The sequence below is a fragment of the Mizuhopecten yessoensis genome, unplaced genomic scaffold, assembly GCF_002113885.1.
Source record: "Mizuhopecten yessoensis strain PY_sf001 unplaced genomic scaffold, ASM211388v2 scaffold10989_2, whole genome shotgun sequence".
In the NCBI taxonomy this organism is placed as follows: domain Eukaryota; kingdom Metazoa; phylum Mollusca; class Bivalvia; order Pectinida; family Pectinidae; genus Mizuhopecten; species Mizuhopecten yessoensis.
Window position 1 is genome coordinate 332,690 of NW_018408823.1, and position 14,458 is coordinate 347,147.

Here is a 14,458-nt window from a genome sequence, read left to right on the forward strand (position 1 = left end):
TCACAACAGATAGTCATGTTTACAGTTGTATAGTTATAGAAATAGGTCACAACAGATAGTCATGTTTACAGTTGTATAGTTATAGAAATAGGTCACAACAGATAGTCATGTTTACAGTTGTATAGTTATAGAAATAGGTCACAACAGATAGTCATGTTTACAGTTGTATAGTTATAGAAATAGGTCACAACAGATAGTCATGTTTACAGTTGTATAGTTATAGAAATAGGTCACAACAGATAGTCATGTTTACAGTTGTATAGTTATAGAAATAGGTCACAACAGATAGTCATGTTTACAGTTGTATAGTTATAGAAATAGGTCACAACAGATAGTCATGTTTACAGTTGTATAGTTATAGAAATAGGTCACAACAGATAGTCATGTTTACAGTTGTATAGTTATAGAAATAGGTCACAACAGATAGTCATGTTTACAGTTGTATAGTTATAGAAATAGGTCACAACAGATAGTCATGTTTACAGTTGTATAGTTATAGAAATAGGTCACAACAGATAGTCATGTTTACAGTTGTATAGTTATAGAAATAGGTCACAACAGATAGTCATGTTTACAGTTGTATAGTTATAGAAATAGGTCACAACAGATAGTCATGTTTACAGTTGTATAGTTATAGAAATAGGTCACAACAGATAGTCATGTTTACAGTTGTATAGTTATAGAAATAGGTCACAACAGATAGTCATGTTTACAGTTGTATAGTTATAGAAATAGGTCACAACAGATAGTCATGTTTACAGTTGTATAGTTATAGAAATAGGTCACAACAGATAGTCATGTTTACAGTTGTATAGTTATAGAAATAGGTCACAACAGATAGTCATGTTTACAGTTGTATAGTTATAGAAATAGGTCACAACAGATAGTCATGTTTACAGTTGTATAGTTATAGAAATAGGTCACAACAGATAGTCATGTTTACAGTTGTATAGTTATAGAAATAGGTCACAACAGATAGTCATGTTTACAGTTGTATAGTTATAGAAATAGGTCACAACAGATAGTCATGTTTACAGTTGTATAGTTATAGAAATAGGTCACAACAGATAGTCATGTTTACAGTTGTATAGTTATAGAAATAGGTCACAACAGATAGTCATGTTTACAGTTGTATAGTTATAGAAATAGGTCACAACAGATAGTCATGTTTACAGTTGTATAGTTATAGAAATAGGTCACAACAGATAGTCATGTTTACAGTTGTATAGTTATAGAAATAGGTCACAACAGATAGTCATGTTTACAGTTGTATAGTTATAGAAATAGGTCACAACAGATAGTCATGTTTACAGTTGTATAGTTATAGAAATAGGTCACAACAGATAGTCATGTTTACAGTTGTATAGTTATAGAAATAGGTCACAACAGATAGTCATGTTTACAGTTGTATAGTTATAGAAATAGGTCACAACAGATAGTCATGTTTACAGTTGTATAGTTATAGAAATAGGTCACAACAGATAGTCATGTTTACAGTTGTATAGTTATAGAAATAGGTCACAACAGATAGTCATGTTTACAGTTGTATAGTTATAGAAATAGGTCACAACAGATAGTCATGTTTACAGTTGTATAGTTATAGAAATAGGTCACAACAGATAGTCATGTTTACAGTTGTATAGTTATAGAAATAGGTCACAACAGATAGTCATGTTTACAGTTGTATAGTTATAGAAATAGGTCACAACAGATAGTCATGTTTACAGTTGTATAGTTATAGAAATAGGTCACAACAGATAGTCATGTTTACAGTTGTATAGTTATAGAAATAGGTCACAACAGATAGTCATGTTTACAGTTGTATAGTTATAGAAATAGGTCACAACAGATAGTCATGTTTACAGTTGTATAGTTATAGAAATAGGTCACAACAGATAGTCATGTTTACAGTTGTATAGTTATAGAAATAGGTCACAACAGATAGTCATGTTTACAGTTGTATAGTTATAGAAATAGGTCACAACAGATAGTCATGTTTACAGTTGTATAGTTATAGAAATAGGTCACAACAGATAGTCATGTTTACAGTTGTATAGTTATAGAAATAGGTCACAACAGATAGTCATGTTTACAGTTGTATAGTTATAGAAATAGGTCACAACAGATAGTCATGTTTACAGTTGTATAGTTATAGAAATAGGTCACAACAGATAGTCATGTTTACAGTTGTATAGTTATAGAAATAGGTACACAACAGATAGTCATGTTTACAGTTGTATTGGTATAGAAGTAGGTCACAACAGATAGTCATGTTTACAGTTGTATAGTTATAGAAATAGGTACAAAACAGAGAGTCATGTTACAGTTGTATAGTTATAGAAATAGGTACACAACAGATAGTCATGTTTACAGTTGTATAGTTATAGAAATAGGTCACAACAGATCGTCATGTTTACAGTTGTATAGTTATAGAAATAGGTCACAACAGATAGACATGTTTACAGTTGTATAGTTATAGAAATAGGTACAAAACAGAGAGTCATGTTACAGTTGTATAGTTATAGAAATAGGTCACAACAGAGAGTCATGTTTACAGTTGTATTGTTATAGAAATAGGTACACAACAGATAGTCATGTTTACGGTTGTATAGTTATAGAAGTAGGTCACAACAGATAGTCAGTATAGGTATAGAAATAGGTCACAACAGATAGTCAGGTTTACAGTTGTATAGTTATAGAAATAGGTACAAAACAGAGAGTCATGTTACAGTTGTATAGTTATAGAAATAGGTCGCAACAGATAGTCATGTTTACAGTTGTATAGTTATAGAAATAGGCCACAACAGATAGTCATGTTAACAGTTGTATAGTTATGTGGTGTATTGTCGGTTAAGCAAAATCAGCTTCTTTGAAATAAACGAATTTGATGAATATTCATATCAGGTGGGCTAAATCGATCATTCATAAAACCAATTCTTGTTTTAAATTAAATTGAAACTCACATAAAGAAACGGGTGACACAAATGTAAATAAAAACATCAATACCTGAATGAAGGAGGTATGCATCATTAAGAAATCCTTTCACGTCCACGTATTATAAAATATATGTTTGATGGATTGAAACATGTTATATTGGAAGCGTAATATATTATTGTGTTGATCAATATAATGTTGTATTACCTGACGAGCCTGTCTGGGGTTGTGGCAGTGACGGTATCAACAGATTGTCCACCCCTGTCGGTACAGCATTAAAACAGTGCATGAACATTAAATCACACGAGGTCAATCTCTATTTTTGAGCGCTTTGTTATCGCGTGGTCAATATTTCAAAAAAGTCTTTATATGATATTATATCCATTACATTTATATAACATTTTTTTGTTATAAAATCGTTTGGTTTGAACTTTCGCTACCGTTGTTAGTCCATATTCGTTAATTCTTGATTAAAATGATAATGAAATCACCTTGTTTACTTAAGTTATGTTTCAGGTCATGAATATAATGGACATAATATTTCTATACTATCTTAAATTTCGATATGTCCCATGTCATAACAGTTATATAATGAAAATTTCATACCTCGTTTCTATATATTGTATAGTAGTTAAATGATGATCATGTGTGTATTATTGACATAATGTAGCAAAACAAAAAAAAAAGAAAAGAAAATAACATCAGATTAAGGATTGCGAAATGGAACAATGGAACAAGACGTACATACACGTACACACGTGTAAAGAGCATATACATAGGGCAGCGGCTTAAATAGATAGCGGCAATTGCGAATAAAATAAACATCACGGCAACGAAACCGACAAAAGGACAAATTAATGACAAAACATTTCTGACATATAGTGAATACGAATACTGTTTTGTAGATCAATTTACAATGAAGTCCTTCATCTATTAGTCTTTATCTGTTGTAGTAAAATAAGTAAGTAACACTATACCTCCTGTGCAAACGCCATCAAATAACTCATTCGAAATCGCCGGTAGCGCATCATAGCTGCTAACAAGGATACGGTGAACAGACAGAGGTTTGCTGACTATCCCGTCAATCTCCTGTCGATCTCTCATACCAACACCAATGGCGTATACTTGTATCCCAGCAGCCCTTGCACTGTTAGCTTCCGGTATACTCCGGCGCGCATTCGTGTTTGATATCCCATCTGTTATAAGAACGATCATCCCCTGTACCCCCGCCCTCCTCCCTGGGCCCCTCCCTAACACTTCCTCGCGGGTAGCCCTAATAGCGTCAGCCGTGTTGGTATTACCATAGGAGTAAGGGATATTCTTAAGTTCTCTCTCTAGATCTGCTCTAGAAGTAGCCTGGTTGAGATAAACTGTTTTGGTGATCTTTGTATTGTAGACTACAATTCCTATCCTGTATGTGCCCCCGTCTATATCGACAGCATGGCCGAGTTCTGATATCCAGGACATAATTTTGCGGAAACTTGTTGTTCCCACGCTCGATGAAGAGTCGATGACAAACACGATGTCACGTGGTACAGCAGTGCATGTTCGACTCTCTGAAAATTTAGATATCTTGTATATATCTTGCTATCAAAGGTTATTTATTGTAGCCGGATATTATCAGTTGAGATTTCTTGATGTGCGACATATTTTTATTTCCTTCTATTTATATTTCTTGGCATTATTTTTCTTTTCGCATGCAGTTAGAAACCTGTTGCATGCAATCTTACAATATGTAATGTATTATATTTTTTGGTGTTATAAACAAGGTTCTTGATCATTTCGAAACAAAGGGGAAAACATTGCAGACCGCAATATGATGATCATTTTCATCCGAAATGACCAGACAATATAGATGCACAGAAGATTTATATACCATATGAATGTATCTACCTTCGCAGACTTCTATCATTAAAGCATTCTTGATCTTCTCCATTTCGTCGAACGTATTAACGCTAAACCGATTTTTCTCGATTGGTTTGTTGGCCATCCCGGCTAATTCCGCAGCTCTTCCGACACCTACGTCCATCACAAGCACCCGTATTCCCTCATTTCGAGCAAGATTAGCCTCTGGAACGGACCGCCTCGGATTCATGTTAGCCAGACCATCCGTGATCAGCATTATCAGGTTAGTGGCATCTGGTCTGTCGCCTCCTTCTGGACTGAACATACTAACCCTGGCAAACCTTAGGGCATCAGCCGGATTTGTATTACCGTAAGTATACGGAATATTATCTATGAAACTCAAAAGGTCGGCCGAAGTTTGAAAATCATTCAACATAGTTTTGTGAACTACAAATGTGTTGTAGGTTAAGATGCCAACTTGGAATCGACCAGAATCCATATCTAATGACTTTACAATGTTCTTAGTGAAATCCAACATGCTGTTAAAGTTTCCTTTCCCAACACTTGTGGAGGAATCTAAGAGGATGGCAATATCTGCCTTCCCCGACACACACTTAATGGTTTCTGAAAATGAAGGAGTGAGTGAACTTCACACATATTCAACAGTCAACATATATATTTATCAATGATACGAAATGAGCATGAACATGAACAGATGCATTTGCATCGTGAACGTATATCATACAGGAATCAATCCAAAAAGTGAGATGAATTGATGAATGAAAAATTAACACTAATCGAAAAATAAAGATTGTTAGAAAAAAATGATACATATAATGATTGAAATGTATAGTTCTGTATCGGAACATATTCAACAATCTTATTATCAATATTCGTACACATGCCGATCACCAAAATTTGAACGAGTACATAAAGACATAGACCAATCACCGAATATGTGGGATCTCTGTCAACCAATCACCATTTACATGCGTTTTCTCGCCCCCAATCACCGTGTATATGCCATTCCGTCAACCGAACAATGTGTATGAAGCATTTTTGTTAACCAGTTACTATTAATTTGTTATTTCTATAAAACAGTCACCCTGTAAAAGCAGTTTCTTTATGCAAGTGATCAATATCATTTCCTCGCTAATATTTCATCACTGTTTACCTTCACCAGGTCACCACTTTTCGCCAAACCCTTTATCCAATCACTTGTTAGATGCACATGGCCACCATGTTCTAGCTTAGTGTTAAGCCTCGCCGCACCCATGCAAATCAACCATGACAAAATTCTGGCATGTCGTCTATGCTTTTGACCTAACATCCCAAGCACCTGTAACATATAGCCAGCGATCCAATAGCCCATACACCTGTATACACTTGTATGTGCATAATGTCGGAAAAACGTAGATGCATCAAACTAATATAAATACCATCACCACAGCATTTGGTTACTGCAGAACCATCAGAATACGCTAAATCCTTCCGCTAATTAATCCATCACCAATGTAGTCATATTTAAAATGTGCAGTGGAAATGAGAGGAAATGAAATTGTAAGTTAAAAGATAACAGAGATGAATATGACAATGAAAGAAAACCAATCTCCGAAGATTTGTGCTTTACAGCAAAGTAAAAACGAGTAAAAGGCGTAAGAGATATTTCAAAGCTGATACTCGATAGTGTACCTTTACAGATGCCCGAGAAAATGTTGTTTTCTATAGTTGGCAATGAATCGAAATCGTCAATATAGAATCCGTTTTCGCTGAAGGGTTCTGATGGTATGGCGTCCAAAGTACTTCCGGGGCTCAACCCTACTCCTATAAAGTACAGTCGAGCTGTGCCTTCTTTTATTAGCGTCGCTTCTGGTATTGTCCGACGGACGTTCATATTCGGAATACCGTCTGTGATTAGGATAACTACATTAGGAACAGTTTTTCGGTCACCTGTGGCCCCCAAAATGTCTTCTCTAGCTACTCGTAAACCCTCGGCAGTGTTAGTATTTCCATATGTATACCGGATACTCGAAATCGCCTCGAGCAGGCTATCTCTGTCCAGGTGGTCGTCCAGGAATATCTTGATGGTAATCTGGGTATTATATACGACTACGCCGACTCTGTGATTTCCCGAGTCGACGTCCACTGTGTTGACAAAGTCTGTCATAAATTCCAGCATTTTCCTAAAGCTAGGCCCACCTACACTGGTGGATGAGTCGATAACAAACACAATGTCGGCAGTACCCGAGGAACAGTCGTAGAAGGCTGTAATTGAAGGATCAGGCACAGCTGGTTATTACGACCAGGCGTCTCGGAACATCACATGTACGTATACACAACGGACAACGAGCAATACAGATAAACAAACGTTTTACACAATATTCATTCGAAATTCCCTTTTAAGGGAAGGGTATACGCTTACAAGTTGTCTGTCAAGCACGTCTATTGTGACTTTACTTATTAACTGTCTTCACAGAATAGGATTATTTATGAAATCGAGCATTCGACGGACATAAATAAAGTTTAAAACAACGTGTTTAATATCAAAAGTTTCCTCCGTAACCATTGTGGTTTCATTTATTCATTTTAAAATCGTATTAAACATGTCAAAAGTAAAAAATGCCAATATTGCAAATACCATTTATTGTTATCAAAACAAAATGATACTGAATTACACGAAATGTCATAATATTAATATAAGAAATATACATGTATATATTTGTCCAGCACATGTATACCAACACCTTACAATACATAAAAAGACAGCTCTGCGCGCTGTCTATTCCCTGCACCTTACTACATATAAATATATAGGTAAGTTCGCGCGCACTCTACCCACAACACCTGAGCAGTATACCATACCAAGCCCCTGCCACACAGAGACAGCATCAAACCCTTCTCCACATAAAGCAATGACACGCTGACGAAGTCTGTTTATAATTGCGTATACGTGTACCACATCACCATAAATCATTACGACAAGTGTTTGTGTTGAAAATTACAGATTTAGATTGCTTTTATAAAATTATTCATCGTTTAGGGAGAACAAATGAATGGAAGATGTTTAAAGGTACAATGTATATGAACATCAATTGACCACAGTATAGCCTCGTTAATTGGGACTTTTATTCGAATATATATTAATACGAACAACATATTCGAAAATGGAAATACGAAGGTCCGCTTTTTACGTATATAACCACACCAACATTTGTAAACCAACACAAAAAGTGCACACAAAGCATACATGTAATCCCATGAAATAATTATACTTTTGTATAAGTACACAAATGTATAAAAAGCGATGGTGCTCGACTAAAACAGATATGATATATAGATCGTACGGCATCAGCTGGCGTCGCTATATGTGCGGAGTATCTCTAGAGTATACACGCGAGATAGCTTATGTGTATACGCCCATTGGGCGTGCGTGTATTATTTTACCTTCATCGCCGAAAAGTTCTGAAAAGTAACTCATACAGGTCACACATTTATTAATCAACATATCATGATAATTAATAAATAATTGAATTATATGTACTTCATTTATTTGGTTAGATAAACAATTGCATCGAAGTATGCCAGATAGCACCCTTTCATTCTCTCAACCACGCAAGACAATACAGTTAGAAACATTAAGTTAATCTGACGACGAAAAACAATGTCGTTGTTTTAATTGTTATACAACGTGATATATAGGTTTCAGAGGTCTGGTAAAACGTGTATCGAAAATCCGTGTCACTAACAAGGCAGTTGGGTTCCAAAAACAAAACAATAATTACGAAGTAGTAATCTTGTCCTCTATTTCCACCCACTGGGGTTAGGACATCCACCTTCTGAGGCATAAATCACTTACCGTTTTTCGAAACAATAAACTAAAATATTCCATCTCGACTTAACAAAAATATCTCAAAGAGCTTAATTAAGAAACAATAAAACAAAATAACTTACCCCCGTCTGGAGTCGGAAACGTGATTCGTATCGGACCTGAAATACAAGTGAATTGCCGGAAGCACAGACGAAATAACATTATCATTAATATTATTTGTATGTTCTACGTTCATGCAAGTAGTATACAGAATATTGTGTTTAGCAATACAACCAAAAAAATTTAAAAAAAATAAAATAAAATAAAGAACTAAATAATAAGGAAAAGGTACGACGATATTTTGATAGTTAAAAGGAAATATTTCCATTTTATGACCAGATATATTCCAAATAACAAAACATTGATGATATTTACTGACATAACAAATACCTGTGAGACATTAGCATTAACAATGCATTTATTTTAACTGGAGTATACTGCGGACGTTTCTACAAAACATGTCTGAGGATACTACGTTAGAGTAAAACATACAGCCATGGGGGACATTAAGGGGTTCTCTTTCTTTTACAGTGACAAAGACAAAACGACATCTCATTTACTGAAGATAATGATCTGCTATTTTCCGGTACTTCGTGTTTTAGTATACTGATAAAACAAGCATGTATTGGTACATATACATGTTCAGAAACAAGCGTCCTCGGTACAACCATCTCCTTTGTAATGGAGATTTCATTTTATATTCATCTCTCATAACAGACATTCAAGAACTCCGTTTTCGGTTCATGAAATGAAATAATTTTAAGTCAGGTATTATGTCAAATAATTATATATTATATGTGTCTGAGGAATCTCCTAGAGGGGATGAAAGTACTAAAGACTCGCTGTTGAGAATTTTCTTTTTTATAATATATATATATGTATTATTTTTCTAACAATATGTTTTAAGTCTTGTTGCTTGTAACGGTCGATACGTTTCAGGACTGAGTCAAGGTATGACTCCATGTGGATTTATTGAATGTATTATATATCTGCCACCAAACATTTTTCGGTATATTCTGATGGTAATTAAGACAAACAGGCACTAGACTCGTAGATGCAAATTACTATTTGATTATCATTAGTGTTTACCAATAGTTATCAACTATTAATTTGTTCCCATTGAATGACATTTTTAATATATCTGATTGTATAAACGAATGTGTGCATAAAAAATAACCACGTTTTGTGTTATGTAATTTATAGTATATTTCTAACAATTACCAGTATTTATTACCAGGGCATGTTCAAAAGGCAGTTGACTTAACGACAACTTACACAAAGTGTCAAACAAATCTATTTTCAAAAATATTGAAAATTGAAAGTTTTATGCATAATAATGCTAAATGATCATCAAAAAATGTAATTTTACAGGATATTTTCAAACGTCACGTTTTGAAACATTACATTAATTATTTTTTATATAACCGGAAATAGAACATAAATATAAAAATCGCATATACAAAAACTTCAAAAAGGTAAATGGAAATAGATATTTTCCTAACATATATGTTTGACAATTTGTTTTAGAAAATCGTTAAGTAAATCATTTTTGAACAACTAGTCACAAGGTGCTATCTAAATGATATTGTGTACGTACTCCCAAAACCTCTAGTTGATATAGAAATAAACCTATTTGGTAGTAGCAAGATTTCTAACAAAGCGGAAGCGCTATAGTGCAAAACGGAAACACGTCATCTTTTACATATACAGCCGGATACAAGTGATGACGTCATAAGTAAAACGCCTACCTGACTCACTGGTGGGGGACACAGTACGGACAGGCGCTGGAGCTGAGGGAAAAATTAAAAACATTATTACCTTTTATTACGAAGAATGTTTAAGTTATTCAATACATAAACTAAGTATTACATTGTCGACACACAAGGACACAATGCTAATTTAAACTCTTCGAAAGGGTTAGCATGATGACAATAATAAGTTGCATCCATATCGCTTATGACATTCTATAAATTATGAAATTTATGTCCGGCCCGATGACGTTTTTATGTTATGTCTTTAAATAACGCCTAATCCCAAACGTTTAACGTAATATAAATCCTTCGATTTGCAGAGGAACATTTGTATGCCATAATGAGTTATAACATAAGTCCGTTGATATGTATTACAAAGATCACGTGCATTGCAATTCGGCCACATCAAGATCTTGTAATACTGCAAACATTTATGTTTACCAAAAGTCACGACATTATCAAAGCGTTCGGCAATACTGTACACCAGGCAACATTCGCTACAGCTTACTGTTCGCCTTGTCTTCCCCTGTGAGGGCAAAATGACCATGACAGCATGACTAAATGTAAAACGGAGGCTCGTTCAAGTAAAGATTATCTATACAAAATATAATTGTTGAGGCATATAATAAAACAGTTATGAGCTTTTGTGCTGGTAAATATGATGCGATATGAACCTGAAAAGTGATATTAACCGAGACGAAAACATCATCCTCGGTAAATATCACTTTTCATGTTCATATAACATCATATATACCAGCACAAATGTCAATAATTGCATTATATTGCACCTTTAAAAAAAATGCAAATGATTTATAAGCACATTGCTGTTACTCGTATTTCCTCGATGTGCTGCAATATGTTCAATTCATTTGACATTTGACACGTTTTATGCCGAGAATCAAGCTACTCAGCGAAAATGGATAACATACGAAGTATGGGACAGTCGAAATGTAGACAGTTTCCAAAAAAACGGCTATACGGAATTCACTCTGACATGCACCGCCCAGATCATGATCGTCTTGTAACTATGTTACACTTACGGTTTTCAGTCGATGTTACAGGTAGGACTGTGATGCGTTCTGGTAGGATATTCACTGGAATAAATTTAATAAAAAAAACAATGTATTTCGAGCATACAGGGACAAACCGGAGCTACAATCATTCACATATCGCAATTTTCAGTTATAAAGATTGTAAACAAAATGTTCAATAGATATAATGATATATGAATACTAACGAAAACTAGTCCAAACGTGAGTTCCGTCGGACGATACTGGCAGCGTGCACTTACTGTTACTGGTCGTAGATACAAGATTTTTAATCATATTTATGATTTATTTTTATTAACTCACGAAGAGGGAAGAAAAATAATGTATCTAAAGTTGTATAACAAACTGAAGTAAATATTAATAAAATGTAAAGATCTAATTTTACGAAATTTCATTTTCAAATTCTCAAAGATTCTCTCATATAAATGTATATAATTCGATGTCGAACTGACTCGTTATGAATCTCTCATTCATAAGCCTATGTTATCTCGAACAATAGAAAACACGTTTGGTTGTTTTCCAGATGTGTACTGTTATGCTTTTGATATTTATCATTTAGTCTAATATGGTCTTAGTCAACCGTGTTGAGAAACAAACAATGCTTACGAGAACGTATTCTGCGCTTGATATCTACAGCAGCCCTTGACAGTTGTTCATAACCAATTACGCTGAAGACATTTTCACTGGCTGTGGCTAGTAGCTCCAGTTCTTCCTTCCCTGGCAGGCCGATTCCCACGCTATATATAGATACACCCTGGTCGGCAAGCGCCTTCTTCCTTGTTGCAATCATATCTGTGTTTTCGTTGGACGCAGCGTCGGTAACCATGATTAGAGCCTTGGGGATTGGTCCACCGCGAGCTGCAGCAAACATATCAGAGGCTGTCTTCATTGCACGTGAGGCGTCAACTGCGTTACTTCTAAAGGCATTGCTTGTTCTTGAAATGGTGACAAAGACGTCGTCCCATCTGTCGAATCTGGAAAGGATGAAATACATCAGTCACAACGATGCATTGAGTTTACATTATATTTAAAGATAGCTGCAATAACGTGTTTTTATCACTCGTCAGTTTTGAAACTGCCTAGGACTACGTTACAAAACGTCGCTTAGTTCTATCTTAACAATCCTCGTCTGTAGTTATACCTAATCAATCCTCGTCTGTAGTTATACTTAATCAATCCTCGTCTGTAGTTATATCTAATCAATCCTCGTCTGTAGTTATACCTAATCAATCCTCGTCTGTAGTTATACCTGATCAATCCACGTCTGTAGTTATACCTAATAAATCCTCGTCTGTAGTTATATATAATCAATCCTTGTCTGTAGTTATACCTGATCAATCCTCGTCTGTAGTTATACCTAATCAATCCTCGTCTGTAGTTATACCTAATCAATCCTCGTCTGTAGTTATACCTAATCAATCCTCGTCTGTAGTTATACCTAATCAATCCTCGTCTGTAGTTATACCTAATCAATCCTCGTCTGTAGTTATACATAATCAATCCTCGTCTGTAGTTATACATAATCAATCCTCGTCTGTAGTTACACATAATCAATCCTCGTCTGTAGTTATACCTAATCAATCCTCGTCTGTAGTTATACCTAATCAATCCTCGTCTGTAGTTATACCTAATCAATCCTCGTCTGTAGTTATACATAATCAATCCTCGTCTGTAGTTATACCTAATCAATCCTCGTCTGTAGTTATACCTAATCAATCCTCGTCTGTAGTTATACCTAATCAATCCTCGTCTGTAGTTATACCTAATCAATCCTCGTCTGTAGTTATACCTAATCAATCCTCGTCTGTAGTTATACCTAATCAATCCTCGTCTGTAGTTATACCTAATCAATCCTCGTCTGTAGTTATACCTAATCAATCCTCGTCTGTAGTTATACCTAATCAATCCTCGTCTGTAGTTATACCTAATCAATCCTCGTCTGTAGTTATACCTAATCAATCCTCGTCTGTAGTTATACCTAATCAATCCTCGTCTGTAGTTATACCTAATCAATCCTCGTCTGTAGTTATACCTAATCAATCCTCGTCTGTAGTTATACCTAATCAATCCTCGTCTGTAGTTATACCTAATCAATCCTCGTCTGTAGTTATACCTAATCAATCCTCGTCTGTAGTTATACCTAATCAATCCTCGTCTGTAGTTATACCTAATCAATCCTCGTCTGTAGTTATACCTAATCAATCCTCGTCTGTAGTTATACCTAATCAATCCTCGTCTGTAGTTATACCTAATCAATCCTCGTCTGTAGTTATACCTAATCAATCCTCGTCTGTAGTTATACCTAATCAATCCTCGTCTGTAGTTATACCTAATCAATCCTCGTCTGTAGTTATACCTAATCAATCCTCGTCTGTAGTTATACCTAATCAATCCTCGTCTGTAGTTATACCTAATCAATCCTCGTCTGTAGTTATACCTAATCAATCCTCGTCTGTAGTTATACCTAATCAATCCTCGTCTGTAGTTATACCTAATCAATCCTCGTCTGTAGTTATACCTAATCAATCCTCGTCTGTAGTTATACCTAATCAATCCTCGTCTGTAGTTATACCTAATCAATCCTCGTCTGTAGTTATACCTAATCAATCCTCGTCTGTAGTTATACCTAATCAATCCTCGTCTGTAGTTATACCTAATCAATCCTCGTCTGTAGTTATACCTAATCAATCCTCGTCTGTAGTTATACCTAATCAATCCTCGTCTGTAGTTATACCTAATCAATCCTCGTCTGTAGTTATACCTAATCAATCCTCGTCTGTAGTTATACCTAATCAATCCTCGTCTGTAGTTATACCTAATCAATCCTCGTCTGTAGTTATACCTAATCAATCCTCGTCTGTAGTTATACCTAATCAATCCTCGTCTGTAGTTATACCTAATCAATCCTCGTCTGTAGTTATACCTAATCAATCCTCGTCTGTAGTTATACCTAATCAATCCTCGTCTGTAGTTATACCTAATCAATCCTCGTCTGTAGTTATACCTAATCA

The 14,458-nt window shown here is 35.1% G+C and overlaps 1 protein-coding gene across 10 annotated transcripts in view; it reads right to left on the minus strand.

The window, feature by feature from the left end:
• LOC110464458 overlaps positions 1-14,458 on the minus strand; it is a 255,107-nt gene that overhangs the window by 186,131 nt on the left and 54,518 nt on the right. For 8 of the 10 annotated variants that reach the window (XM_021519680.1, XM_021519683.1, XM_021519679.1 and 5 more), the window contains exons 24-32: positions 12,054-12,421; positions 11,439-11,492; positions 10,396-10,437; positions 8,731-8,766; positions 8,224-8,241; positions 6,472-7,044; positions 4,828-5,403; positions 3,912-4,490; positions 3,142-3,195 (exon numbers count right to left, since the gene is read on the minus strand). In XM_021519680.1, the coding sequence (XP_021375355.1) occupies positions 3,142-3,195; positions 3,912-4,490; positions 4,828-5,403; positions 6,472-7,044; positions 8,224-8,241; positions 8,731-8,766; positions 10,396-10,437; positions 11,439-11,492; positions 12,054-12,421 (2,300 nt within the window). The remainder of the gene's footprint in view (positions 1-3,141; positions 3,196-3,911; positions 4,491-4,827; positions 5,404-6,471; positions 7,045-8,223; positions 8,242-8,730; positions 8,767-10,395; positions 10,438-11,438; positions 11,493-12,053; positions 12,422-14,458) is intronic. The other 2 variants (XM_021519688.1, XM_021519687.1) reach the window with 1 other exon arrangement.